The sequence below is a fragment of the Amblyomma americanum genome, chromosome 3 (genome assembly GCF_052857255.1).
Source record: "Amblyomma americanum isolate KBUSLIRL-KWMA chromosome 3, ASM5285725v1, whole genome shotgun sequence".
In the NCBI taxonomy this organism is placed as follows: domain Eukaryota; kingdom Metazoa; phylum Arthropoda; class Arachnida; order Ixodida; family Ixodidae; genus Amblyomma; species Amblyomma americanum.
The window spans coordinates 52,394,853-52,420,360 of record NC_135499.1 but is presented as its reverse complement, the minus strand read 5'-3'; the positions used below and the strand labels follow the sequence as shown (position 1 = coordinate 52,420,360).

General features: G+C 49.1%; 1 protein-coding gene across 1 annotated transcript; it reads left to right on the top strand.

The window, feature by feature from the left end:
- The first annotated feature begins 22,065 nt into the window (after nucleotides 1–22,065).
- On the top strand, nucleotides 22,066–24,796 carry LOC144123722 (uncharacterized). Its single transcript, XM_077656497.1, has 2 exons — nucleotides 22,066–22,839; nucleotides 24,779–24,796. The coding sequence occupies exons 1-2, from the start codon at nucleotides 22,066–22,068 to the stop codon at nucleotides 24,794–24,796; spliced, it is 792 nt and encodes a 263-aa protein (XP_077512623.1).
- Nucleotides 24,797–25,508: the final 712 nt, after the last annotated feature.

Genomic DNA, 25,508 nt, shown 5'->3' with positions numbered 1-25,508 from the left:
GGCAACGCGCCGCCGCCAATGACACAGGGTGGGAAATTCACAGCTGGTGGAAAGTTTTCAGCAACCAAAGCATTGCGTACGTGAGCAAAAACACACTGTCGGGTGGATGGAATCCTATTAATGGAGAATGCATTTCTTTGGCAGTACTAAACCCAGACGTACTCTTCGCTCGGCTTAGGGCTTCACTGCCACTTTAAGGAATAGTGAAGACAATCCTAGCAATTTTTCGTCAGGGAAATCTCATAGTTGGGCAGTTCATTGCATTGTTGTCGCTTTTCCCGATGTCAGCGATGCAGTTCTTGCGTTGGAGATTTGGACTGGAAGTAGAAAAAGTTTTCCCCGCTGCTCTGATTCCAACTCGGGAGTCTGTTATGATGTAATGCCTGAAAACTTACGTAAACGTGGACTTCATTATTTATAGCACCAGCGCGTCTATCAGGCATCTATAAAGAAATATATCATTCATCCCTACCAACGCTTCGTTTACGTTTTCTGCAGCGTTACGCAGAATCCCGTGTCTGATCCCGGCAACAAAGTTCTGACAAAGAACTTCGGCCACGAAAACATCGGCCTCAGCCCCACAGAGCGTGCAGTGCCTTAGAGAGCTGAGACGGAGGGTCTAACAGGGTAGTCAGAGCGCCCGAGGAGTCGGCAGCGTCGGCAGGAAGCCAAGCTACCGGTGCCGCAGCAGTAACCGCTAATCCACTGTCACGATTGAAGAGTAGAGACTGGTACGTACCAACATGTTTGAATTCAGTAATAATAGTCCTCGTAACACTGGTTCTGCAGCCCAGCGTCATGGTACTTTGACGAAGAGAACATGCCAAGCGGTGCGTTAGCTAACGTGAAGGCACGTGCAGCGTTAGCTAACCAATGGTGTTTACCTAGTCGCAGGTACGTACCTTGGCATAACCATCGTCTGAGAACCATTTATGGGCGCTTGGAGCTCCTCTGCTGCTCCGCACTTGTTAATCGCGGCCGATAAAAAACGAAAGCACGCTGACACGCGAAGCGCATATCCGCGAAGCTCCAAACCATACGCAAACTCAGCTGGCCGCCTATTTCGCCGCCTAGTATACGTTTTCTTTGCCTTCTAACATTTGTGTCGTCTTTTTCCCGCTCTCCTTGTGTGATTAAAGTGGACTAGCAGTTTCAAAACAAAACTTGCTTCAATATTCAAACGCGGTACCTTCATGCACGTTAGTAGGAAGCAGAGATCCCTGATTTCTTTCTGGTATTTCGTCGTCGGGCTTGCACCTACGAGATAGCACTGTGGCGGAGATACATGTATCTAATTCCTTTTTCTACCTTACAAGAGCTTTGTTTTCAAAAAGAGTGGTTTTTTTGTAGTTAGGTTCTTGCACTTATCAATGACTTATTAATGGAAGACAACTTCCATTTTTTTCTTCAGTTTTCCTTCATGCCGAGCTATTTCGGAGCTTAATTACTGTCAGAAAATGGCCTAGAAAGCCGTAGACTATCAGCATGTCATATATAATATCATGCCAAACAATATTGCAGTGCGCAGACAACGACGAAGAGTATGCCCCTTTGTTTCACTCTTGGCCAATCCCCGACTGTGGGTATGTGCCACTATTTGTAAGGCTAAGAACCACACAATTCGCGTGTTGGCTTCATCACCCGCCACTGTCGCAACCGCTGGTTTCGTCAAACGTCCATTCACACACCCAGCTTTCGCCGCACTGAAAAACCAGTCGGTCTTCCTAGCCCCCTGCGCAACCGCCAAGCACTGCCGCCCACGTCAAGACTCTGCGCTTGAGCTGCTCACCGTCCCCTCTGCGCCGCCAGTCCCTCTCTTGGCCCCAGCGGAACCTACCAGACAGAAAACTATGCACTGCAAGGTCTTAAAGTGATGCTGAAGTAGAGAACTGGTTGAAAATAATTACTTAGCTCTTCGTGCACGATCTAATTTCTTCGGCATCCACGTTGATAGAGCGCCTGTCACAGCCCTGATCCACAGGAGTGCTCAAGTATCCATCATATGTTCACACCTACGCCGCCGCATTGGAATAGCACTGACCCTCGGCCCAGCCGCCGCAGTCTGTGGATGGATGAAAGAATGGAAGGTTGGGGCGTCCCTTTTGAAGAAGGGGTGAAACGGGTCGATGGCAGTTGCCACCATGCTCAGCTTCTTTTCCTTTATTTTTGCTTAACTGTGTTGTAAATTGTTATTAAAACTTGCCATTTTATTTAAATACGTCTTCCTACTTTTATAACCTGATGTCAATTATCTGCTTTTCAGCCACCAATCTTCCAATCGGTTATTGGTAACTACCACCGTAGATTTATTTACGTGCCCATTGATATCTCTAAACCCTAGGGCCTCAGGAAGAGTGTCTGTGCCTGCATCGACATTCGGATGGATGCCATTCCATTTCAGCATGAGATGTTCTTTGATTCTAATGATTCTCCACACATAGCGCACGTGTCATCTTCTTCGTTAAATTTCTGTAGCTGCGCGTTCTAAGACACAATGACCTAGCTTCAAATATTAGGGTACTGTCTCTTGAGTTATTACAAAACACTTCCTTCCTGATGTGCCTTTTCCAGTATCGATATTTTCCTCTACCAAGCTTCTTTTCAATTGAATTTATCCAATTTTTATCTCCCGCGTTTTTAACCTGTGGTATAATGCTCTTTCTCCGCCCTCGTGCCTGGCATACTTACTGGTTAGCTTCTTAGCTCTTTTCCGCCACTATGAGTCAATGCTCTTTCTGTACGTGTATTTATATAACTTAGCTCCCCACCTTTTATTGTCCAATTTCCTCAGGCGTTCTTCACAGAGTATTTTACTCTGAGCTTCCCGTGGTTCGGATGATGTCAAGCCCATATTCCCCTGTACTGCCTCGTTTCTGGTTGTCCCGTGTGGTTGCCCCGTGTAGCCGGCCTCGGGACGGCTGCGGTGGTTGGACCATGTGCAGCCCGTGTAACACTCTCTGGCCGCCGTACCGCCGTTCTGTTCACCGTTCAGGACCAGTGCCCTCACGACGTCATTGTCGGCCTTGACTTCCTTTCTGATCGTTCCACCCTCATCGACTGGGCCGCAAGTACCGTTGAGCTTGACTGTCCTCCTCCTGCAGAGTCACCACCTCCTGTTGTGCCCCTTCATTCTACAGTCGAGTTTGTCCGTCTGCCCCCCCCCGCCTCCCCCGACACCGAAACTTATAGGTCTTATAGTTCCCCGATGTTGACATCTTTACAGCAGCCCTTGATGCCCCCCCCCCCACAGCATTGCGCTCGCCTATTCCTTCGTTACAATGTCTGCCAACAGGGAGTGCCATCCGGCCCTCAACTCTGTCTCGTATGACCAGCCGCTCGCGCAAGCCATGACGCTCGCCACGCCCTGGCCTGCCGCCGAATGCATTCATATCGTCTGTACACAACTGCGTCTCGCCCTCCACTCACCGTCCATTGCCTACGATCACACCAACCGACGAGTCCTTCGAAATAACCGCTTCTGACCTGTCCCCAACGCAAGCCCAAGACCTGCGGTGTCTACTATTGTCTCTTCTCGACGTACTCTACTTTGATGACCACCCTTCTTCTCGAGCTTCTGTTGTATAGCATCGCATAGACACCGGCGATGCCGGTCCTTTTCATAGAAGTAAATAAAGAGTGCCGAACAGCAGTAATACAACAGGTGTACAGGTTGCCCAATAAACAGATTGTTGTGACTACCGGGGCCACATTTATTGGGGTGGTTTTGTTGGTGCCCGCGACACCACCGGGACTGGGTCCCGGTGCATTGCGCAGCGTGCGCAGGCTTCGAGGTAGCGGGGGACATCAGTCGAAGAGGCTGCGTCAGGCACGCGAGCAATGTGCGTCGTCGCAAAACGAAAGCACGCCGTAATGCCTGCAAAAGACAGCTTTCAGTGCGGCAAAAATGTTTTTTTTTTCCTGTGGCGGCAGGTCCAGCTGATCGTACAGCTCACCGGGTATGCTCCACTTCCTGTGGCTGCAGGTCCAGCTGATCGTACAGCTCACCGGGTATGCTCCACTTCACCAGCAGGAAGCGCCAGACCTGGGAACTGATGTCATTCACATATAACACAGAGATCGCCTTCGCAAGATAGACTACCGAGGATTGCGGGCTGAAAGGCAGGAGGCGCAGCGTAGAGCGATTGGCGATGATGGGCGGGCGCTACTCGTCTGGCGGTGATGTCAGGGTCACCAGTGTTGTGGCAACAGGGGCCACATTTATTTATATGTTGCGAGGCCGGCGCTTCAAAGGCCGCGTCTGCTGACACCGGTAGCCTGGGGAGCTCTACCCAGCGCGCGCGTGCCGTCACCTCTTCTTCGTCTCCGCGAGTCTCAGCGGTGTCGCTACAACATAATGAAACCAACGTAGAGTCCTTGGGCCTTATGTATCTTTTTGGTTAAAAAAAGGACGGAAGCTAGGACCTGGTGCTTCTGCGTCGTCTACCGGCACCTCAACCGCAACACGAACAAGAACATCTATCCTCAGCTTAGGATCGATTGTGCATTGAATTGCCTTCACAGAGCCAAGTACTTTTTCAAACGATCTTTGGTCTGGGTGCTGGCAAATCGCTATGGATGATATGAACCACGAAAATGCCTCCTTCGTGACGCCTGACGATTTATGTCAGTTCAAAGTCTCGTCGTTCGGCTTGTGCAACGCGCCGGCTACCTTGGAACGCATTATGGAGTCCATTATTTGCGTCTTTAGGCGCTCTGTCTTTTTTGTTCTTGCAATGGCCCCTTTTGCCGTAGTTCTGGCAGTTTATCTATTTTTTACGTACGTGTGTGTGATGGCAGTTCGAAAGCCTCACCACCATGAAAGCACAAACGCTCGCTTTAATTACGATCGCATAGTTGTGATTCACAAAATATTTCGGCTGTCAATTCCGTCCGGCCGGCTGATATTGCAATGGTGTTCGAGGGCTTTCGCGGGAGCAGCCGCAGATTCCAGCTCCAAATACGCGATCACACGCGCTCATATATGCATGTCCCGAACCTATTTGCGAGGTGTTCGTTGAGCGCGATACGAGAGCGTAAGGTCTTCGTCGCTTTCAGCGCAATGGAAAGGGGGATATCCTTTAATAAAGCTTGATTGATTTAAATATGACCTTTATTAAAATCCTTAACGAACACATTGTTCCAGGCATCTCTGCGAGCACATATGTGGCCACACTATATATGTGACCACTTACGGCAGCTGATCGAGGCGAGTGCTGATTTTATGGTCGCCAACTGTTGTACAGCGTGATGCTCGGGCCTTCTGTTACAAATGCTAAAAATATCTCAGAAGTATACTGTACGTATGCATTTCGTCGCGTTTGGCTCATTAAAGAGACAAAAAGAATTTCCCAGCGCGGTTCATCATGCAAGTACACTCGGTACGTGGGACGCTGACACACAAGGCAGGATTATAGTGCCTTTCATTCGAGTGCCAGCCCTCTGCGGCAAAGGCGTAGCATTAAAAATACGCTATGCAGCTAAATTTGTACATTACAGGCGCTTGTTCTAGATGAAAGTTCAATAAGCTGATCGCGTTTGTCGAGATTATGCGTGCATTCCTTGCCGGCGGCCGGCGGACTGCAGTTGAATGGAACGTATCCCTATTCTTTTCTGATTACAGCCCTCAGGAGTTCACATACGTAGAAATCGCAAAGACCACAGCAGAGTCAATCAACATACATGGTCGATTGTCTGCGGTCATACCAGTCATACTAACTGCGTAGTAAACAAACACCCGATAATCCGAGAATACGGCGTGTCGTCTTGTGAGCAACGCACGGCGAGTTTTCCCTCCGATGTGGTATCGACTGGAAGACGTTAGATTGCGATTGCTCATCGTATGTGAGGATTTATCGAAGCTTACACGGCGCGCTGTCCACAGAAGGCACACGCTCGCGTTGTCGTCGCCAATTTATATGGGTGCGAGGACGATTAGCTTTTCGCTCTCCAGTCTGCGGCAGCCCTAAAAAAACTTCAGATCGTTTTTTTTTCGATCTCAAGCAGCCTATTTCTGTCATGCGCGTGCGTAGCAACGAGACGAAGCAGAACGCAAAGCTACGGAGAGCATCCGCGCTGTGTGATCTATGAATGTCATTCCACCGCGATTGCTGGCGGACAGGTCCCGGTGGCCTCCAGCCCATGTGAACACGGAGCGCTTTCCAGTTAGGGGCGAACTTTCTGGCAGCCAGCAGCTGCCCAAGCGCGGTGAATTGAAGAGGCCTACTATTCATTCATAGACGCGCTTCAAACTCATATTCAGAGCTAATGTCGAGGTATGTTCTCTTAGCCAAAAACTTCACCGATGAGTACGGTATTCTGCAGTGAGAGATATTTTGAGGCATCAGCGATGAGCTTCTGCTTCGGCGGTGGGAACGGCGGGGCCATCTCCTGGGGGGGGGGGGGGGGGGGTAGCTCATGCTTCGGCGGCGCGCATTTCAAGATTCTCGCGTCGGCGGCGCTGACCCCTGCTTGGGCAGCTCGTTTGCAGCAGATGTAGGTGAAGCAGTTCCACCGATTACGCCTTTCATTGTTCAGAAAGAACTGCCGAGTCTATTCTGCATTGTGGTAATTTCAAAGTAGACAGTGTATGTTACGAAGAAAACGCTGCGCGGACAAGCTGCCCCGTGGAGCAGACTTCATAGCAGCTGCCGTAGACGGAGCGGAGATTGGCACGACTGGCTCGCTAATCGGCCGATCCAGGCAGGCAGCGCGTGGGAGGAGAATGGGCGCTTTTCACCGTCAGCCGCCGCCGTCCGACCTCCGCTCACGTAGAGAGAGGGCAGCTCATGTCCGAGGCTCCTTAGCCACTCTTTTGATGGGCGCTGTGTAGCGGCTTAGGCGGAGTAGGACTCTTGGATGTGCCGGATGTAAGCGGCGAGAAGAGGTCAGCGGACAGGAAGGAAGGAAGGAAGGGAGGGAGGAAGGAAGGAAGGAGGGAAGGAAGGAAGGAAGGAAGGAAGGAAGGAAGGAAGGAAGGAAGGGAGGGAAGGAAGGAAGGAAGGAAGGAAGGAAGGAAGGAAGGAAGGAAGGAAGGAAGGAAGGAAGGAAGGAAGGAAGGAAGGAAGGAAGGAAGGAAGGAAGGAAGGAAGGAAGGAAGGAAGGAAGGCCTCAGACGTTGCTGGCACATACCCACTACGGGGGAGTGGCCAAGACACAGGCGGATAATTACTGGATACAGGAAAGTTTTGACGGGAAAAGGAGTGGTAATAGTATGTAGTCTGATAGATTGGAAGAGGGAAGGAAAGGGGTCCAGTTAACTTAGAGATCAAATACGGGACAATTGCTTTATGTGCATAATAGTACACAATGCCTGTAATGTTGCAATGTCGTATTGACTGAGGGCGGGAAAAAGAAATTAGAATGGGAGTCGCTGCGTTTCTTGAAGAAAATTTTGCACAGCAGAGCGCGCACTCCTGTCGCTTCGTCCAAGCAAAGAAGCGCCAATGAAAAGAACAACCGCGGAAGACACAGGCAAGCCCAGTTGATGAAATGGAATTTGCAAAAGACGCTTCTTCAAATGAGAAAAGCGGCGGCAGGACAGAAGGAAGTGATCTATTGTCTCAGGTTCGGCACAAAAAGGGCACAGTGGGGAAGCTGCCAGGCCAGATCTGTGAAGGTAGAAATTTAGAAGGGGAACCCGGCAACGCAAGCGCGTGAAAGAGACCTATAGTCTGCGTGAGCGCCAGTCTTTGCTACTCCAGGATGCAGAAGATGCTGATATTCGCGAGATGATGTAAGAGCCGAGGCAGCAAATTCCTGAAATATTGTGTAGCTGCGAAACCTCACCGCAGCTGTATATGCACACGATGGCAGGACAGCAACAATTGGGCCGCTGAGAGAGGCTCTTGCTAAGGAATCTGCAACCTCATTTAAGTGAGAGCCCATGTGACCGGGTACCCAAAGCAACCTTACCGAATTTAGATGGAGCGGAATCAGGAACTTAAAGAGGCGTAATGGCCGAGAGTCAGTGGGTGAGGATAAGGAAGAGCAAATGGACAGAGAGTCTGTCATAACCACGGCCTGGGAAACGGTAGATTCTAATTTTCGTAAGGCTAAGATTACTGCTAGTAATTCAGCCAGAAATATTGGACTGAAGTCAGGAAGACGGAGAGAAAAAGACCAATCCTGTGAAGGCGAAAAAATTCCCACACCTGCCTTTTCGCGATCCTGCGAGGCATCGGTAGCAATAAGAACATGAGAGGGAAAGGACCTTAGGTGGTCCTGCAATAGGCCCTGAAGAAGCGGGAAGGGCTGCAGCTTTGCATTCGATGGGAAAACGTCATCGAATTCAATCTGGACAGATGAGGAGTTGTTATATATTTGACGGACATCTGTGAAATGAATATTTATGCGATCAAGGAGGGACTGCACGTAACATATCTGCGGGGTATGAAATCGAGACCAGGCAGCACTAAAAAAGGCGGAAGGTTGACTAGGAAATAATATACTGGAAGCGTGAAGAAGAGAGTCGCACAATTTTAAAAATGTTTGAACTGTTAAAAGGCGAAACCTAGCTGATAACGAAGGTATTCGCGCCTCAAGGTGCAGAACAGCATTGGCGACATATTTTGGAAGCCCCAGACAAAGGCGCAACGCATCACGCTCCAAAAACACAAGAGGGCGAAGTTTATAGGCAGGAGCTCCTGAGAATAAAACACATCCGAACTCCAAAATTGGGCGGACGTACATTTTATAAATCATCAGAAGCGTATGCCTTCTCATGCCTGACCTAGCACTGCAAAGCCTGCGCAGGATGCCAATGGCCCGAACTCCTTTTGCAGAAACTTGCTCAATGTGTGCCCGCCAGGAGAGAGTAGAGTCGTATATTACACCGAGATACTTCACCGTCTGAACTTGAGGTATTATGTTATTTCTAAAGACCAGGCAGATATTTACTGGAACAGAAACTGGAAATACTAACAATGCGCATTTCTTCACATTAGGGGACAGATGAATTCTTCCTAGCCAGTTGTCAAGAACATTGAGGTAATTTTGTAGCGTTTGATAAAGAGTGTGAATGTCACCTGCTGATGCAAAAAATGCAATATCGTCGGCGTACACATAAGTTTTCACATTTTGAATGCATGGAATTGAGCTTAGAAAAATGTTAAAAAGAACAGGTGAGAGAACTGATCCTTGCGGAACACCTCTTGTCTGTGGAAATCTCCTTGAGGAAACACCATTTTGGCAGCAGTAATATTCTCTATTTTCGAAAAAACAGAAATCCAGGCTACAAAATAGCTTGGGAAGTTGAGTTCCTGTAATCTTAGTAATAGAGTCGAGTGCTCCACGCTGTCGTATGCTTTACTGACATCCAAGGTGACAAGCGCAGCAAACTTTTTTCTATTGCGAGCTAATTTAATACGACTCTCAAGGTCAGTATGAGCACACCAAATTGAACAACCCGGCCTGAAACCAATTTGGCATGGATTCAATACAGCATTTTCTGAAATGAATGACATGACACGGCTGAGAAGGACCCTTTCCACCAATTTCAGAAGGTTCGATGTTAACGAAATAGGGCGTATTTTGTCTAAAGTTAAGCCCTCCCCTTGCTTTTTAAGCAATGGAACTATTTCAGCAAGACGCCACTCATGCGGTATCCAAGGACCTTTAATAGAATGGTTAATTAGAGCCAACAGGTCTGCAGGAGATTCATTGAACAATATTTTGATCATAGATGAAGTGACCTTATCGGGGCCAGGAGCCGCTGGGGATAAGCGCAGAACAATTTGCGACAGCTCAGGCATAGAGACCTCAGTGAAATCACTTGAGGTGCATGTAAATATAGTAGAAGAAGGTAAAGCAGATGTAAAGCGAAGCTCTAGGCCACACGCAATATCCTCTAAGGCCTTTGCGATGTCAGCAGGGGACTGAACAAAGGATTCAATGTTGGCAGCCGGAGTAATCACCTTGTTGCGCCTCATGAAATTAAACAAAGCTCGTTTATTTCCTGATTGGGAAAGGAAATCATAATGATTTGTATTATACTCCTCCTTTGCACGGGCGACAGTGCGCTTAAATGTTGCTGCAACATACTTATAATCCAGCCAATTTTTTGGGCATTGATTGATGAGAAGTTTCTTCCAAGCTGCTTTCCGTCGTCTATATGCACGCGTGCATTCAGCATTCCACCAATTGTTCGCGATTGCACCCTTTGTTGTCTTAAGCAAAAATTCAGACTTTTGCCTTGCATGGTCCAGTACTGAGCATAGATGTGCAGCCTTGCTTTCGGCACTTCTCTGAGCGCGAGTGTCTGAAGTGATTTGGAGGGCTGATTTTAGCTTGTCTTTAAAGCAATTGTAATTTATTAACGTGCGCTGATGTCGCTCAGGAAGAGTTAATTTACACGCAAACTTGAAACTAATCGGTAGATGATCACTGTTTGTTGCACAGTCAACAGGCTCCCAAGACATAACAGAGACTCCTGGGGAGGAAAAAGTTAAATCCAAGGCAGAGCGGCATTGACTGCGAACAAACGTAGGCAATCCGGAATTGTTGCAGATCAAGTTGTTGCCAGAAGCCCAATCAAATAGTCTAGAACCAAAGCTGTCTGTTTTAAACCCCCAAGTCACATGGTGCGAATTGAAGTCGCCAAGTAATAGAACCTGAGATCGGCTACTAGACATGAGTGAGTCAAGGGGCCGAGTGTCACGCACACCAGACGGGAAATATGCATTAGCTACCGTAAACGGCTGTTGACCTGGGACACTGAGGTCAACCGCAAGGATTTCACATTCATTGTCCGCATATTGAAAAGAAATGCATGCCCTGTGGCAAAACTTTGTAGATATGATCACTAACAACCCTCCCTCTCGTGATGACCGATCAAGCCGGAACGGATGGTAATCCTTGAGATGATAATTGAAATTTGAAGTTAGCCATGTTTCCTGTAAAACAACTAAATCTGGTAGAAGCTGATTGCATAGGCAATTTAAATCTGTTGAAGCGGAGAATATAGATCGACAATTCCACTGGAGTACACTTAAGAAACCTATCTTGGCGGAAGTGCCGCAGCCGCGACTGCCTTTTCTAGAATCCTGGTCTTAGCGTTTTGACTTGCGTTACTTTTCTTTGTCTTTGACTGGGGGCAAGAAGGACCTGCAAAATTCAGAGGAGACCCACTTCGTTTCTGGGCGCCGAGATCAGACTCCATATCCATACAATCCATAGAGGATGCGTCCATAACGCTATGCGAAGGAGATGCCTGAGAGGTCTTTTGTTGCTCACATTGTTTTTGGCCCTGTGGAGCGGAATCGATTACTACAGAAGGAGGGGTAGCTTCCGAAGCCAAAGAAGACAAGAGCGGAGCGGTGGACGCCTGCAGAAGATTGGTCATCTGAGCAGCTATGACCTGCGAAATGCACGTGGACACGGTTTCCATAATGCGATCCATTGCATTTGCCACAGCTTTATCAACTGCCGCTGTAATAGCCTGGGACCAACTAGAATCCATTATGGGTGGACATTTGGCGGCCACACTAGAGTAGGCTGAGGCTCTCTCCTTGATTGCGGCAAAAGCCTCTCTCCGCGTGCATCTGCGCTTGTCTATAAGCTCGAGCACCTGAACTTCTTGTGCTCGTGCAGGACAGTCAGGCGAATCAGCAGGGTGAGCACCGCTACACAAACATTTCTCTTGCTGTTCAGGACATTCCTCTCTGCAATGACGTTCCCCACAGGCACAGCAGCGTAAGGCCGATTTGCAGGCTTTGCCGCTGTGGCCAAATCGCCAGCAGTTTTGACACTGAAGGAGCCGAGAGTTAAAGGCATCTAATCGAAAAACCAATGGCCACACCTTAATCTCTGACGGGCAAAATATTCCTGCAAATGTGGCAATGACGGACTCCGTAGGAATTTTTTCTCCGTCAACCATCCTGCTGCATCGATGGACAGCAATCACTCCCGCAGGCGAGAGGTTCTCAAGCGTTTCCGCGGGGCTCAATCGAGAGTCGACCCCTCGGACCAAGCCTTTGGAACATGCTAGATGAGGCGGAATGAATGCGCTCACCGGGTGGTTGGCGAATGACGTACACTTCAGCAGGTCTTCAACACAGGCTTTATCCGGCGACCTGCACAAAATACCACCCCTGCCGAACTGCCGGACGTCGGTAATGTGCATGAAATGCTGCGATGTGGACCTAAGAGCCGCCTGCACGGCCTCCGGGTTGTTCAGTCGGATAGCGCCTCCATCGGAAGGCACTAATGCGACTGGAATGCTTGAAACACCGCTGCGGAAAAAGAGATCAATTGGGAGCTGGTCTTTAGGAAGAGATGCCGACCAAGGGGAAAACCCCTGGCCAGGAGAAGAAGTAGACATTAAGCTCTCGTCCCGCACCCAATCACCCCAGAACAGGAGCAAACAGGCACAGACAAAAAGGAGAAATTTAGCAAGCTAGAGCAACACCGCCAGGTACTTAGCCACTGCCCCTCAGCCTGGGTAGCTACGGCACCTACGACTCTTTAGCAGAGGAGGGCAACCTCGCGTGGGGGAACCCTCATAAGTGCGTGCTCCCTCTCAACTAATGAGGATTTCACTCCGTTAGGTGAGGAAGTAGGAGGATCAGGGCATGAAAATTGGTGAGAGCGAGAGAGAGGGAGGGAAGACAAGATCTGATGACGGTGAGGGAGGGCAAGCTGCACTGTTTGAAGGTAAGGGTGGAGGTCTGAACCGACCGACCGCTAGTTCTTAGGGCTAATGTTCCCAGGGAATACGTAGTATCTGCAGTGAGGAGATACACGAGGTGAACACAAAAGGCGGGGAGCCGCACGCTTCTCCGCCTTTATGCCCTTGTTTTAAATAAAACAAAGAAATGAAGCTCGCACGAGCAGCTACTGATAGGCTCTGAAGAAAAAGGAAAAACGTAGTAAACTGCGAAGAAATGGTAGGCAAAGACGTAAAACAATCAGCACACATGGTGAACGAGAAGGGTCACGGAGTCAGCAATAACCCAGCGAGCGGACTGCGCGACATTGACTGAAGTGCGCGTTGAGGAGGAAATCTATGCCGACGCGCGCTAATCATTGCAACGTCGCGATAATAAATTTGGACATGTCTGCTCGAGCCGACGCACTTGAGGTGAAAGTGGATTACTGGGCGCATGTCTAGAGTTCAATCCATCGCTGCTCGGATGGAGCGTCTAGCGTTGTGATCATGTTTTCGGTACGGCGTCGTCGCCTCTGGTTATGCAATACTTCTCGCCTTCAGTCTCTTGAACGGTAGTTGTGTGTGCTGCGACTACAAAGCTCGCCTCAGTGTTATTGATTATGATGTTCGCCCTTGGTTGATGACCCGACGACACGTTGTGATGGGCGGAGAGGAAAACAGATTCTTCAACTGTGCCCGCGTTTATTTACAGTTATGTTACAAAAGCTACAAACTCCAACTGTCAACCAGGTCGGAGACCACACCGAGCGGGACGCCCGTCAGCCTCCGACTATTCAAGAGTCTAACACACAAACTACGTGTTTAACATTGTGGAATCAGGCCAGAGCCCCCTGCCAAGCCTCCCGCACTCAAGGAGGCCGGCATCCGCACCACGCCGGATCTCCGTCAGCCTCTCAGTCATGACAGGATCGGGCAGTCTCCTTCTGTAGCCGTGACGAAACTGCGACAACTGCCCCAACTCTCTCTTTTTATCGGGCGCGCGCATTCCTTCTATTTTGCGCCAATTTCTCGCTTCTTACTAATTACTGCTTTTCCCGCTCTCCCCGAAGAAATAAAACATTACAAGAAAGGCAGAATCACAACTACTGAGGCGCCACTTCCACCAACCGGAGTTGAGATATCCCCGCACCTACTTGGCGCTTCGGGTCCGCCATCGCCTCAGCACCGTGGTTCAAGTAAAGCAGTGCAAACAGCAATGCTTGTTTTCCGACCACACGCAAAGACAAGCACGTGTTCCTAGCATGCGGTCTCCAGTAGCCATCTCCAAGGGCTTCGATTCCAAACGCAATGAGGGCGTCCTCTGTAACAGTTTGACCACGCGACCCTAAAGGCGATAAAATGCGGCCTATTGAAACCGCGATAGTTTCCATTGAAATTTAAATGCTCTTCCCGTTTTCAAAGCTGCATTCTCACTGTCTTCACTAAAGCAAGAAATTACAGAATACAAAATATTATGCCATTAGAAATTAACTAAAAATTCTAGGCATCAAATGCAATGAAGGCGATGACAATACTTTATTAATATTCATTAGTTATTAGATGAGGCTGATGAGATGATGGGGCAGGCGTCGCTAGCGGAGGCATCGAACATCCCTTCAGCTGGCTTAATTAATACCACGCGACTTTCGGTCGATCGTACGGCTTTTTCTTTCCCCGTATGCATGGCGCATCGTAAGTGTTGCAAATTGCGTCTCCCGGTCCTGGCATCAGTTCCCTCCGGTTGACTAAGTACGTCAGGTAGGAAGCCAAAGAAACCGCAAAATACATAAAGAGAAACTTAGCTACGCGAGCGTATGGATGAAAAAGCCCTCGATTCAACCGAGGGAATAAAGCGAATGACGCAGACGACGCGCGACAAGCGCGAATGTAAACCGCAAGAGCGCTGCTCTTACCCACAGCCGAGGCGAGCGAATGGCGGCCTCAAGAGTCGCTTGCGCGTTGCACGGCCTTTCACTCAAGCTCCCCGAGCAGTCAAAACATGGAGGAGCACGAGAGTTTCCGAACTTTCGAAAATGGCCGCGCTCGGAAGAGGAGGAGCCGAGCGAGCGGCGGTCGCACTTAGCCTTCGTCTCGCCATCCTCGGTCGTTTTTTGCTTGCGCGGTCGTAAAAACTTCGATTTTTTTTTCTATTACCAGATATATATTATCACCTGATGTGTTATGTCTTATCTTAAGCGACCGCATAAGAGCCTCACTGCAGTGGAAAGCGAGCATGGCACCTGGGGACGACAATAAATATATAGAGTCATAGTCGGGGGAGCGGGATTCGAAACCGCGGCGGAGCGAGCAGATCTGTTCACTGGTCGCTTCTTCAAACGACTGCGTCATTGCCGCAGCTTTTTTCTAAACCACGGTATTTATTACCCTGAAATTGAATTGTGTTTACATGTGCTATTTACAAATTTTTAGCAAAGGCCACGATAAATACTTCTCAAAAAGACAGAGCAACATAGCACTAGACGGTAGGTAAGGCTGAGCACAGCACCAAGATGGAGTGCCACTCCGGTTTAAGGTCAGACGCGTCATAATGTTCCTAATGTTCCCTTAGATTAACCATCAGTTGGCAGAAATTTTAACTTCCTGCCTATTCGAACTGCTGCAGTCTCTTGAGCTGATGATGCCGATGATGACCTTAGGCTTAGCGGCACATACCCACGGCGCGGGATTGGCCAGGGTACATTGCGGATAAAAACGTACCCATGTACAAGGAGCGGAGTCATTGGATAATTTTGTGTCCTAGACTCGAATTTGGATAAAAGATGGAAAAAAACGGAAATGAAAACGCAGTGAATTCACAACCTAGCAGAGGAATCTACCTAATGCAATTATATATTCGTGAATCGCACTCTGGTTTCAGGGCATATCCCTTGGCGCTTGCCCCGAGGGTTAGCGGAATCGGAATAGATGGAGGAAGCCCTAGTCGAGCAAGGGGGATCTCCAGATTAAATCTACGGAGAGAAGCGAACACCCGGCAGAAGAGGAAAATTTAAGGTAATTTATGGACCCAATTTCGCCACAAGACTCTCAAAGGTTGCTCAGAGATAATCCCGCTGGACGTAAATAAAGATTTAGTAGTAGTATTCTGCAGCGCAAGACGGTCATGGGCACCTCACTTTGCCTTAAACTGCACATCCGCCCACTCCAGGTGTTGTAAATGCGCTACAGCACGGAGAGGTTCACGGCTCAAGTAGTGGATCGAGACGCTGAAATCGTTGAAAGCGTGATATAGTCAAGTGAACAGTATTTAAGACGTTCGAGACAATGCGTCCGCCAAGAGCGGAGTTTCCGACATAAATCGGCTTTCTCATTAGAAGCAATGCCGTAGTTCTCAGGGCCCCAGTGAAAGCGTACTTCTGTATTATGTGGTGGAATAATAAAATGAAGGGAATGGCTCATAGGAGTATCCCTCGATTTTTCGAGCGCTGTAAAAATGGAAAGATTGTCTGAAAGTATAATCACCTGAGAGGTATACTGCATGGAATCCTTATTAAGGCCAACTCAATGACCAGAAACTCAGCGACAAAAATAGGGGTATAGTCAGGGGTGCGAAATGAATAGCTCCAATCTAGAGCCCTTGAGTGAAAGCCATTGGCTGCCTTTTCATTTTCCTAGGAGGCGTCAGTAAAAACGGCAATATGGTTAGAAAAATTATCCAAATTCACCTCAATAAGTCCATTTAATACATCTGCAGGCAGATTCTTAGCACTCCCTGTGAGGGTGCCGTGAGAGGAGACTACAGTATCAGCCACCCGGTGCTTAACTGGTACAAAAGAATTTATTGATACAAAAATTTCCGACAGCAGGGAATTAGTGAACACAACCTGAATAAGTTTGTACCTAAGCCAAAAAAGCACCAAAGAAGAGAGTTGGGTTCGTTGTAAATATGGGGTTAGCCAATCCAGGAACAGGCTCAAAAACATTAAAAACATCCGCTCAGTGAGAAGCTGAAACGACGAATTTCGATCAGGTATCCGCCCCTTCAAGTATAGCACAGCATTAGCCACTGATTTAGGCAGACCTAAGCAGAGGCGCAGAACGCGTCGCTCCATATTAAACAGGGGTTCCAGCTTCTACCTTGGACACCCAGAAAAGAGAACGGAGCCGAATTCATGCAATGGCCGCACATAGGTGTTACAAATAAAGAGCAAAGTGTCATGACACATATCGAATTTTTGTTGCTCATCCTCATAAACCGGTCAATGGCACCTTCGCCTTTAAGCACAAAGCTTCTAATTAGGGGCCGCCAGTCTAATTGCAGGTCATTTATTATACCCAAATTTTTAACAGAAACAAGTTCCGGGATTACAATAGAGTGATACGAAAAAGAAATGCGGCAAAACAAGTACGGCGCCCTTATTGACATTTTAAGTTAACCTCGGTCTGTCCAGCCAAACTTCCAGAGCAATTAAATACTCTTGCAACAATTGATACAGGATATGAATATTTTTGGCAGGAGCGAAAAAGGCAATATCATCCGCATGCACATAAACTTTGACGACCGGGTGATTGGGCATATCACGCATGAGTATATTAAACAACAACGGCGAAAGAACGGAGCCTGGTGAGACACCTCTAGACAGAGCAGATGTGTTAGAATTTAAAATACCCTTAGCGCAAAAGAATTATGAATTGCTTAAGAATTCCCTTATCCACGCGAATACGTGCAAAGGAGGTCGAGCTCTGCCTGCAATATCATCGCTTTCGTCACCTATCAGCGTTCACGCGTGTTAAACTGCCTGTCTCTCGCGCTGTGGTTTGGAAACGAGGTCTTCATAATTTTTCACCTGTGCGCGTGGCAGCGCCATCAGAAGAGTACGGAGCAAGCCGCATTAAATTGAGAGATTTCAAAAGCAGCCAAAATAATTGGGAAGACCCAATGCTTTGGCAAACCATACAATCACTATAGGGCTCACAACGCTAAAGACACGAGCTACCACACACGATTGGGTAACAGTGTGTGCGTAGACACGTCTCCCGACTTGTCCCTGTCTAAAAACGTCAAGAACGCAAAGTGGCCCAACAGCAGCCAAAATCTTGGTAGTGATCACTTCATCCTTAGCATTACCTTCCCCACGACAAAGCTCAAAGCGAAAGCTAAAGAAATACGAAACGCGGATAGGGACAAGTTAAGGGAACTTCGAAACAAAACATCTCCAAAGTATATCACTAACCTTAGCGACTGGGTAACCTGTCTGAATGAGGATGTCAGCTCCACTAAGCGCTGTGGGGCCAGTCGACAAACAGCAGCAGATTACAGACTAAAAGCTCTTACACCTATGGGAGTCACTAAGAGGCCTCCAAAAACGCTCGAAGAAGCAAAAAAAACACAACAAACGGCTCGGAACAAAGATCGCTGAAATCTAGAGGCGAATCAGGGAACATACACATACACTCCAAACACAACATTGGAACCAATTATGTGAAAGCATGAACGGACAACTCGGAAATAAGAAGACATGGCATCTTTCTAAACACCTCCTTGACCAAGAACAAACACGTCCCGAGCAACAAAGTCAGCCGTATAGATTTACATAAATATGCGGGTACAACTAAAGACCCAATGAAGGAGCTAACAGAGCGCTATCTAAACACCTAAACACGGATAAGGATGCCATGCAACCAGGCTACTGGGGGACTCAAAATCGAAATTTGGACGCAGACATAACAGACGCAGACGTCTGGTTCACAATTGGAGAATTGCGGACATCTGCCGCAGGACTTGACAAAGTAACAAAATAAGGCAGGCAGGAACTTACACACAACCTCGATCGCGGAGGTTACGGACCTTATGAACAAATTCTGGTAGGCAGCCAACATGCCACAAGCGAGCAAACACGCGAAAATCACCGTTCTTCATAAAACAGGCAAGAAACTCAGCACTGAGAAGCAACGCCCAATTTCATTAATATCATGCCTAGGCAAACTAATGGAGGGTGTTATCTTGAACGGGATCCAAAACTATGCGGAGGACATGAACCATTTACCTGAAACAATGTTAGGATTCAGGACCCATCTGTCTACCCAGGACATACTCTTGCGGCTTAACAAGGAGATAATCGAAGGTGACGAGGGAATATTGGGTTTAAAGATTATTAAAGCTTTCAACAACGTCACCCACAAAGACATTGTGACAAACATGTGAGAAATCAACCCCGGAGAAAGGACGTAATGTACAACTACATCCGATCTTTCCTCACTAACAGAACAGCAGTGATAACGGTCCGAGCAATAGAGCCTGCCCCAGTCACACTATCGCTCTTAGCCAAAATTAGTCCCGTGGGAGCAATAGCAGCCGTTAGTCTCCGTGAGCAACGCGAAAGGAGTAACTGTGAGCGCGTACGTGCCGTGTGCAGACTTCACGGACCAATTGCTTAGCCCTTGACCTGAAAAAGACTAACTGAAGGACGAACGACCGCATTTACTCCCTTTATTTCGCCGTTGCTCACCAAACAAGGCGGCGCCCCTCCAAGCAGGGCCCCTCGCTTCACACTGATTTTGTCGTTGTTACTGCCTTTTCAGTGCATTCACTGGGAACAAATGGGGCACAGGTTTTTCGCTTCGTCTCATTTCGCCTATAACAAAACGTATGAGGGATAAATTTGCTTTATTTTTCATTTAGGGTGACGATTCTGCCGCTGCTAGGCTTAAGAGGTGCGTCGGTTTGTTGACAAAAATGTTTGCCGCCCTAATAGCCAGGTGGCGCCACTAGTCTGCGCTAGTCGTTCCTTCTCTGTCTGCAAACTAAAGGAAGGATTGTTAGATATGGCGTAAAGTCCCGCAGAATGCCTGCGCTTAGCGTAAGGAAGCTTGCATTCGCAAATGGTACGTCGACAGCGTCACTTTTTACACTTTTCTAACCATATGTGTGTACGCCAAGAGCGGCGAGGTGGCGGCTGGGAAGTGTGAACAAGGCAGCATTTCGGCGGCGGCGGATTTCGCTCGCTCTCGCCGCCGAATGCCCAAGTGTAATGAGCCATAAGGCCAGTGACAGCAGCGCAGCTGTCCGGGCCGAAGAGGGTGGACTGTTTTGAGTGAGAAAAAGGCTTCGTAGAATCGAAGCGACTGGCAGCTGGGAAAGTGCATAATCAAGTACTACGAGCTTCAATACGTACCAAATGTGAGTTGAAAGGCTTAGCGTTAAGCGAGTATAAGTAGATTTACTTCGTTGCTGTTTGTTAACGAGCTTATCTGATGCTGCGTAAGTACCGGCGACACCTAGCGAAACGATCAGCGGCAAATATTCTATTCCCCAACGCCGCTTCCCGCCAGTAAAAAAAAAACGAAGTGAACCACAACCGTCTGTGTTAGTTTTCAACAGGCCGCAATGTGCAGCTGCCTGTTGATAAAAATAAGACCATCATATTTTTAAAAAAGGAAAGAAAGCAATGATTTGCGGTTTTCAAGTAACGGCTGGTATGTATGCACGATTCGACACTTCTTTTTTGACCAAAAATGCGATTTAATCCTCTGTGCGTATTCTGTAAGCCTAACCTTAGCTCCTTAGCTTGTCGCAAAATGATAAGAATTCAAAATCCCCATACTTTGCCCTGAACAGCAATGCGTTTCATTAAACTGCGAGCGTTAAACCCAAACTGTGTGTGCTCCGTATATGAGGCGTTTGCTTTCAACTCTGGACTGCCTGCTGTTGTGGCCTGGTTATATCCGTACTTGGTTCCCGATCCAAAGGTGAAGAGTTCAAATCCTGGTGTCTTCGTGTGTGTTCATTTCTGTTTCCTTTCTGATTATAATAAGTGGTAATGGTTTGCGTAAATGTTACATGTAATGGGTGCTTCCACTCTAAAAATCCCACTCTAATTTGCACTGAAAATGCCGCTTCGTTTGCATTTTTCTTGAAAAGGCTGCTCCCGGGGAGTATCTGTTGCGCCCCTCTCCTACGGGACTGACAGTTGCGCGCTTTTTAGATGATCCCGAAAAAGGCTAACGGTTGTGGCAAGTCAGTTGCTCCCCACCGAGACTAACCGCCCGCCCCCTTCTAGTCCTTTTTGGCTTTGGAGTGTAGGAACCAAGAGAACATAACAGGGCTCCATTCCGTACCTTTTCCATATTTAACCTTTCCGTCATCAAGATTCTCTCGAAATTGGCACAAACACGAGACCTGCATCAGACGTACTATGCAGATGACATCACGCTTTGGCTAACCTAAGGATGCGAAGGCTGCATAGAAGACACATTCCAAGAAGCAGTGCACTACACTGCGGCATTCGCATGGGAATCAGTCCTGACTTGTTCAGTGCGAAAATCTGAATTCTTCGTGAAATACATAAAGAAAGAGGTAGGGGAACTACAACTTCTTTTCCGCCGCAAATAAAGGTCGGTGTCAATGGACGATCCGTCAAAAGGGTACAAACCATAAGAATACTGGGGTGTCATTTACAAACCATAAGATTACCGGGGCTGCACTGAAAAACAAATGGAGAAATAATGACACACGCACTAAGCTAACATGCCCGGTAAAAGTGACGGCGTGATTAATTAATCACATAGATAATCGAAAAGAAGGGGTGAGGGAGATTTATGTCGTCTAGTGCAGGCCATTGCGCTACGCAGGATACTTTGTGCCACCTCATCTAAAAGTCGCGAAACCAGAAAAGGACAAATTGAATATCATGATACGGCAGGCCTACAAAGCTGCCTTAGGACTCGCACTAAATGCCTCATCTAAAAGGATTATGAGGCTAGGAATACACAACAGCTACAATAAACTGAAAGAAGCCCATTTAATGGCTCAAACAGGGAGATTAGCCAATTCCACAAATGGCAGGAGCATTCTAACCAGGCGCAGAAATAAATTTCAGCCTACGAATAAAGACGCTAAAGTAGACTTGCCCCGCGACTATAGGACGGCCCTACTAATCAAACTACTTCCCAAAAGCATCCATCCCATACACCATGAGGATAGAAGACAGGCACAAGCCAAAGCCTTACATCATAAATACGGACCGAGCTCCGGAACAATTCAAGCAGATGCGGCACAACACAAACATACGAATGCCTTTGCAGTTGCGGCTGTGACGGTGGACGGTGACCACATCGTCTCGGCAACAATCAAAACCAAATCCTCTGAAACGCCACAAGAGGCAGCTATAGCCCTCGACCTAGCGTATGCCCAAGAGAGCACCATTCTCAGGGACTCCAAAATAGCTATTATGAAGAAGAAGAAGTGCATCATCCTATATTTACTGAGAAAAAAAAAGAAGTAACCGCACTGCCACCGCTCAGGCCGAGCCCCTGCTGACCTGAACAGACGAGAGACTTGGTCGCATCCGTGGTTTCGCCGCCGCCTGAGCGTTAACTAAAGCCCCCGCACATTTGGTGGAGGTTCGGTTTAACATCCTCGTACCGCCCTGGACCTGCGCAACCGCACACTACCGACGCCCGCTATGCCTGAAGCCGCCCACCACCAAGCCGTGCAGGTTGGCTCACCAGTGCTCTGTTCCGGCTCCCTCCGTCTGCGGGACTCGTCTCTCTTCGGCGGTACTGACGATCATGACCCTGAAGACTGGCTCACATCATACGAGCGGGTGAGCACATATAGCAAGTGGGACGATACCACCAAGTTGAACAATGTCATGTTTTATTTGACCGGCGCTGCCAACCTGTGGTTTCGAAACCACGAAGGAGACTTCTCCACGTGGACTGCTTTCAAGGCGAACCTCACCGAAGTGTTCGGATGTCCTGCTGTGCGCAAGCTACGCGCCGAACACCGCTTGCGCGAGCGCTCTCAGCAGTCGGGCGAGACGTTCAGCAGCTACATTGAAGACGTGGTCAACCTCTGCTCGCGCGTCAACGCCAAGATGTCCGAGGCGGACAAGATCAAGCATATTCTGAAAGGCATCGAGGATGACGCCTTTCAGATGCTGCTGTCGCGAGATCTCCGCACCGTTGCCGAAGTCGTCAGTCTCTGCCAGAGATACGACGAGCTGCGCAAGCAGAGGCTCATCACTCGCCCGCACGCAACAGCGCCTGTCGAGTCGCTTGCCGGCCTGTCGGCTGCAGCCGACCACTCGCAACTGTTGGCGCACATCAGTGATTTTGTGCCTGATGAAGTTGCACGTCAGATGTCGCTTCTGCCATCCTCCTTCGTGCAGTCTCCATTCCTGGCGCCCAACCTTCGCATTGCCATCAGCGAACAAGTGGCTGAAGCCCTTCCATCGGTCCCTCCGCCCGCACAAGAACAGCCGCCCGCACCTTTCGCTGCACCCCTGACCTACGCTGCCGCCGTCGCACGGCCGCGGCCGCCTAACCACCGCCCAACCTACGCTCCACCTCAAGCGTCTGTGCCTCAAGTTCCTCATGCTCCGACGCCTTTTTTTGCGGCCGCTTCGACAATACGGCAATCCCTGGCGTACTAGTGACAATCGGCCCATTTGTTACTCTTGCGGACTGCCTGGTCATGATGCCCGGCTTTGCCGTCGTCGTCCGCCAATCTCCCCAGTTGCCGGTTACTGGCCTCCTCCCAGTGACTACTCACCGCCAGCCGAGCCACCACAGAGTCGCCCGCTTTCACCTGATCGCACCACCTTCTCCACCCGCCGCTCCCTTTCTCCCATGCGTCGGCGGCCAAACCTTTCGCAAGAGGAAAACTAGACGCCGCAGTTCCTGAGGCGAGAACTGCGCTACCAGCGAAATGTCCAAGGCCTCAGTTATGTCCCGCCAATCTGATCGCCGTTTCCGTAGAGGGTGTTTCTGTTCTGGCGCTTGTCGACACCGGTGCTGCAGTTTCGGGCATGGCCGCCTCCTTTTGCCATTCCTTGTGAAAAGTGACGACCCCACTTTCTGGATTCTCGCTGCGCACCGCAAGCGCGCAGGCTATTGCGCCGTTAACAGCGTGTTCCGCTCGCGTCGTTATTCAGGAAATCCTCTACGTGATTGAATTCGTCATTTTACCAACCTGTTCTCATGAGATCATCTTGGGTTGGGACTTCCTGTCGTGCCATAACGCAGTCATCGATTGTGCTCCTGCTGAACTTCAGTTCTTTGCGCTCAGCGGTTCCTCGCCGCCCGATGCCCCTTCTGCTGCTCCTGCCAAAGCCGTCGTTGCCGAAGACACTGAACTGCCTGCCTGTTCTTCTGTTCTTGTGCCCCTCACTTCTGAACATGTTCGCGACGGCAACGTACTTTTTACACCATCGCCCCTCTTTCTGTGCCACAATTACCTGTCCATACCGTACGCCGTCCTCACTCTGTCAGCTGGCCTTAGCGCGCTGTTCGTGACCAATCCGTTTACACATGCTTCCGCTGTGCGTCGCGGTGAGTGCCTCGGTATCGTGCAAATCAGTGACTTCATTCTCTATCGCGATGAAAATGACGATTCGCCGTCCCTTGACGTCGATGCCCTCAGCCCGCCGGTTCCTGCACTTGACACTTCGTCTCCAGACGTTTTCCTTCCCTCCATCGACGCCTCTCTTCCTGCGCCTCACCGAAATCAAGTTCTCGCTCTGCTTCATCAATTTCGTTCCTCCTTCGATTCACACCAACCCGCTTTGACCCGTACGTCGACTGTCCCCCACAATATGAAAATGACTGTCCCCCACAATATCGACACCGGTGACCACGCCTCTGCTTCAGCGCCCATATCGTGTCTCAGCCAGTGAGCGCCCAGTTATTCAAGACCAAGTTGACACCATGCTTCAGAGCGGCGTGATCCAGGCCTCACACAGTCCCTGGGCTTCGCCCGTGGTCCTCGTGAAAAATAAAGATGGCTCCACTCGTTTCTGCGTTGATTACCGCCGCCTGAACAAGGTCATACAAAGGATGTTTACACTCTTCCGCGCATTGATGATGCGCTGGACTGCCTTCAAGGAGCGAAACTCTTCTCTTCTCTCGACTTACGCTCTGGGTCCTGGCAGGTCCCCATGGCAGCCGACGATTGCCCTAAAGCCGCATTTGTGACCCCTGATGGCCTGTATGAATTTACCGTCATGCCTTTTCGCCTTTGTAATGCTCCGGCTACTTTTGAGCACATGTTGGACAGCATTCTGCATGGCCTCAAATAGAAGTCGTGCCTGTGTTATCTCGACGACATCGTGATATTTTCGCCCAACTTTGCCACTCATCTGTCCCGGCTGAAGCACGTCTTCACATGCCTTACAGATGCCGGCCTACTACTGAACTTAAAAAAGTGTCGATTTGCTGCTCGTGAGCTGACAAATTTAGGTCACGTTGTATCAAAAGATGACGTCCGCCCCGACACCGCCAAACTCTGTGCTGTGACTGCGTTTCGAAAACCTGCTTGCATTAAGGAACTGTTCAGCTTCCTAGGCCTTTGTTCCTATTTTCGACGTTTCATTCGCAACTATGCGGCCATTGCTGCCCCTTTAACTCAACTTCTCGGCAGCAATGTGGATTTTTCGAGTTGGTCGCCTTCCTGCGACGACGCCTACACCACCTTGCGCATTCTCCTCACGGCACCACCCATCTTGCGTCACTTCGACCCGCAAGCCCCTAACTGAACTACACACGGACGCGAGTGGCATTGGCCTCGGGACTGTGCTCGCCCAACGCAAGTCTGGATTCGAGGAATATGTGGTTGCTTACGCCAGCCGCACCCTCACGAAAGCTGAATCAACCACTCCGTGGCGGAATAAGAGTGCTTGGCCATTGTCTGGGCCCTTGGAAAGTTTCGACCTTATCTGTATGGCCGTCCGTTTGACGTGGTCACCGACCACCATGCCCTATGTTGGCTTTCTTCGCTCAAAGATACCTCCGGTCGCCTGGCTCGATGGGCTCTTCGTCTCCAAGAGTATAACATACGTGTCGTATATCGGTCAGGCCGCAAGCATCAGGACGCTGATGCCCTGTCCCTGTCCCCGATACCGGCAGA